Source organism: Ammodytes marinus, assembly GCF_949987685.1.
Source record: "Ammodytes marinus genome assembly, chromosome: 23".
Lineage (NCBI taxonomy): Eukaryota > Metazoa > Chordata > Actinopteri > Uranoscopiformes > Ammodytidae > Ammodytes > Ammodytes marinus.
The window spans coordinates 19,221,143-19,225,256 of NC_137227.1; the positions used below are offsets into that span (position 1 = coordinate 19,221,143).

The 4,114-nt window shown below is 38.9% G+C and overlaps 1 protein-coding gene across 1 annotated transcript in view; it reads right to left on the reverse strand.

The window, feature by feature from the left end:
• The window catches only part of trpc5a (transient receptor potential cation channel, subfamily C, member 5a), a gene marked incomplete at both ends in the record, with an annotated part of 52,611 nt that extends 52,258 nt beyond the window's left edge, over positions 1 to 353 (reverse strand). The window contains one exon of the mRNA XM_080052004.1: positions 321 to 353. Coding sequence (XP_079908130.1) covers positions 321 to 353 — 33 coding nt within the window. The remainder of the gene's footprint in view (positions 1 to 320) is intronic.
• Between the last annotated feature and the right edge of the window lie 3,761 nt (positions 354 to 4,114).

Here is a 4,114-nt window from a genome sequence, read left to right on the forward strand (position 1 = left end):
CCAGTTTTCTTCTTCTGGTCTGGATTTTTCTTCAATCCTCATCTCTACATTACTTAATGGAAATGCTCTTAATGACAATATAATATAATATTTTTGGGAGGAATTTGGTAGAAATGTTGTCAGTAGTTTGTAGAATAAAACCAAAATGTTCATTCTACTCAAACATAAACCTTTAAATAGTAAAACGAGAGACACTGAACATTCGGAGTGGTCTCTTAATTTTTTTCCAGAGGTGTATATGTAAATGAGGAAACTAAGGGGATTTGTTCGGCCCTGTTTTGGCAACAGAGTAACAGACATCAGCAAAAACAGACTCTCACCTTCTTGTAGTACAGCTGTGTCATGGGATTCATCTTGCCGGTCTGGAAGAAAGAGATACAGATAGGTAGTGAGTTTTTATAATGGAATACCAACAGTTTGGCAAGACAAACGGCTCCTTTCATATTTGCAGTCTGGTGCGATTAAACACTGAGGGTGACTTTGAAAACAATTGTCTAGAGACTACGATTAAATATCACTCTCTGATGATGTAAGTCTGGCACGTTAAAAAAATAATGTTTATTAATGTGCACGGTCCGTTTTATAAATGAATGAATGAATAACAATGAAGCAACGGCTTGTGACAAATGACTCAATGAGGTAATAAGCAGAGTGGGGGACGCAAATCACAGCAAGGCAAGTGTATTTCTATAGCACAATTCAGACACAAGAAGGCCATTCAAAGTGCTTTACAGGGGCATGAAACACATCATGATTAAAACACATCAAGTATAGAGTACACATTAGAAAAGCAGAAAAAAAATAAGTGCATACTTCCTCCTACTCCTTTTCAGGCATATCATATCAATATATGTAAATTGTTTATTTTTTTCTTTTATGTAAAATATTTTAAACTTAATTTTTGTTTATTGTATTTTCATGCTTTTCATTTTGTTTTGTATTTTTGATATGTCTGAAATCAATAGAATCAATCAATAAATCAATAAAAAAAAATAGAATTGAAAAATACAAATAAAATAAAAAATTACAGGTTAAAAAGGGAAATAAAAGCTGAACTGGAGCCGCATGTCAAGATACCACATTATGTTTCAGAGGAGCTTTCTGTCTCTTAAGGATTTTTGTAATTTTCTATCATTCATCTGGTGAAGTGAGCTGTGAAGAGCCCTCTCTCTATCTCAGTGTGATTTACATAGAGACAAGATGAATAAGAATAATTGAGTCTCAGCCAAACCTGAGTGTGGGCAGATTGAAATCTTCCAATGAGCATTTCCAGATTCTTAAGGTTGAAAATTTGCATATTTTACCGGACGAAAGACCATTTAAAAAACCCTCATCTTTGCCTGATTCGTACTGACATGTTTAGTGTGTGTGTGTGTGTGTGTGTGTGTGTGTGTGTGTGTGTGTGTGTGTGTGTGTGTGTGTGTGTGTGTCTGTGTCTGTGTCTGTGTGTGTCTGTCTGTGTGTAGTGTGTGCGGTCTGTGTCTCTTTCACTTTCTTTTCAATCTTCTGTGTTGTTGTGCGTTAATACTGAGGCAATAAAAGAACAGATTGAACAACAATGTTATTGGACAGGCTTTAAAAATGTTGAGTTGTCGGAGCGCTCCGGTGGTGTAGTGGATAGAGCGCGTATCATATTGGCTCCGGCCTTCGTTGCAGTGGTCGCAGGTTCAAATCTGACCCGTGGACCTTTACTGCAGGTCATCCCCCCCCCTCTCTCTCTCTCTCTCTCTGTCTGTCTCCCCATTTCAACTCTGTACTATCTAATAAAGCTTGAAAATGCCAAAAAATTATCTTAAAAAAAAAAGGTGTTGAGTTGTGGTGCAATAAAATGAGCATTGACATAAACCAGCAGTGACAATTAATAAACAAACAAAAACAGTAGAAAAAAACAACATCATTTACATCTGCTCATAATTAGTCTGAGCAGCTTGCAGAGTAAAAACAGCGAGAGAGAGAGAGAGTGATAGAGAGTGTGTGTGTGTGTGTGTGTGTGTGTGTGTGTGTGTGTGTGTGTGTGTGCGGAGACCATGGGGCAAACTGTTGTCTGAACAGATGCTCATTTAAACTCATCCCCTCACTGATATAAAGCCCTGAGGTTGTTAGTTATTCCACAGATTGCAGAATTGAGTATTTTTTTTAAATATTTTTTGGCATCTTCAAGCTTTATTAGACGGTACAGAGTTGAAATGGGGAGACAGAGAGAGAGAGGGGGGATGACCTGCGGTAAAGGTCCACGGGTCCGGAGCCGATATGGTACGCGCTCTATCCACTACACCACCGGAGCACACCGTATGTTACTTTTAACGTTGTTGTCACTGCAAAATAAGGGTACAATCTTAATGTCCTTGGAGTATACATGAAGGTTGATTGAAAAGCTGTCTTTTGTTTTGCTTACACACACAAACACACACACACACACACACACACACACACACACACACACACACACACACACACACACACACACACACACACACACACACACACACACACACACACACACACACACATACCCTCTGTTTACCTACTAGCAGTTATTCAAGAGTAGCTGTCGTCAAACAACTGGAGATTGATTCAAATGTGATGCGACACAAACATCATTGTTCTTTCAGGTTGACTGCGTTTGTAAGAAGACAAAATAAGATGTTTCAGCTGTGTGTGTGTGTGTGTGTGTGTGTGTGTGTGTGTGTGTGTGTGTGTGTGTGTGTGTGTGTGTGTGTGTGTGTGTGTGTGTGTGTGTGTGTGTGTGTGTGTGTGTGTGTGTGTGTGTGTGTGTGTGTGTAAGTGTGTGTGTGTGTGTGTGTGTGGGGACCCTTTCTCAACAGCTGACAGATAAATTAAGGCTTCAAGTTACCGGCATTGTCAAGCAGATTGAAAATAGTGACTCGACTGGCAAAGGCAAAAGGCAGTTTCCATGGTGCTACCGCTATATACAGCTCTGGAAAACAAAATTAAGAGACCGCTCCAAATGTTCAGTGTCTCTCGTTTTACTCTTTAGAGGCATATGTTTGAGTAGAATGAACATTTTGGTTTTATAATATAAACTACTGACAACATTTCTACCAAATTCCCAATAATAAAATATTTTCATTAAGAGCATTTTCAATATGTAATGTAGAGATGAAGATTTAAGAAAAGTCCAGACTGGTCTATTAATTTTTTTCTGGGGCTGCATTGTCTTAATGATTTATTGGAATTTGGTAGAAATGTTGTCAGTAGTTTGTATAATAAAACCAAAATGTTCATTCTACTCAAACATATGCCTCTAAATAAATAGTCAAACGAGAGACACTGAACATTTGGAGTGGTCTCTAAATTTTTTCCAGAGCTGTATATTATATAGATAATACCTGTAATGCTTAGTCAATACTATCGTCTTATAATACCCATGGCAATAAAGCTTTGTGAATTGAATACTTGAATACAGGTAATTCATTTCAGCCTGTAATGATGCCCGATTAGACTCTATTAACCGCAGAGGGAGAAACCGTGACACTGGCGCCTTGTATATGCATCTGACCTTTAACGTAACGAGCGGCCATTTTAATTTAAACAATTTATTTGGCGCTAAATGAATTCACATCCTCGTTGACCTTCAGCGAGTGGAAAACAGGATGGGACCGGTTTGCACGACTAATAGTGATTAGGTGTGTACTTAGACTAGATACATTACAGTGGAGTAAGTGAGTGAGTGAGTGAGTGTGTGTGTGTGTGTGTGTGTGTGTGTGTGTGTGTGTGTGAGTGAGTGAGTGAGTGAGTGAGTGAGTGAGTGAGTGAGTGAGTGAGTGAGTGAGTGAGTGAGTGAGTGAGTGAGTGAGTGAGTGAGTGAGTGAGTGAGTGAGTGAGTGAGTGAGTGAGTGAGTGAGTGAGATACTCATACAAAGATGAGTACGTATTATGGTAGCGGGCCACAAAACATACTATCTACTATTTAGTATGGTAGAAAAAAAGATTTAGGATGTCCCAATTCTTGTGGCCATATTTAGTATGCTTTAAAAAAAATACACGGATGCCTGCTACATCTGGTGGAGATTTTTAGTGTTGAAATCAGCATGTTATTTGGGGCGATTCTGACCCACAATTCAGTGCGCACCGGAAGTGACGTCACATGGAC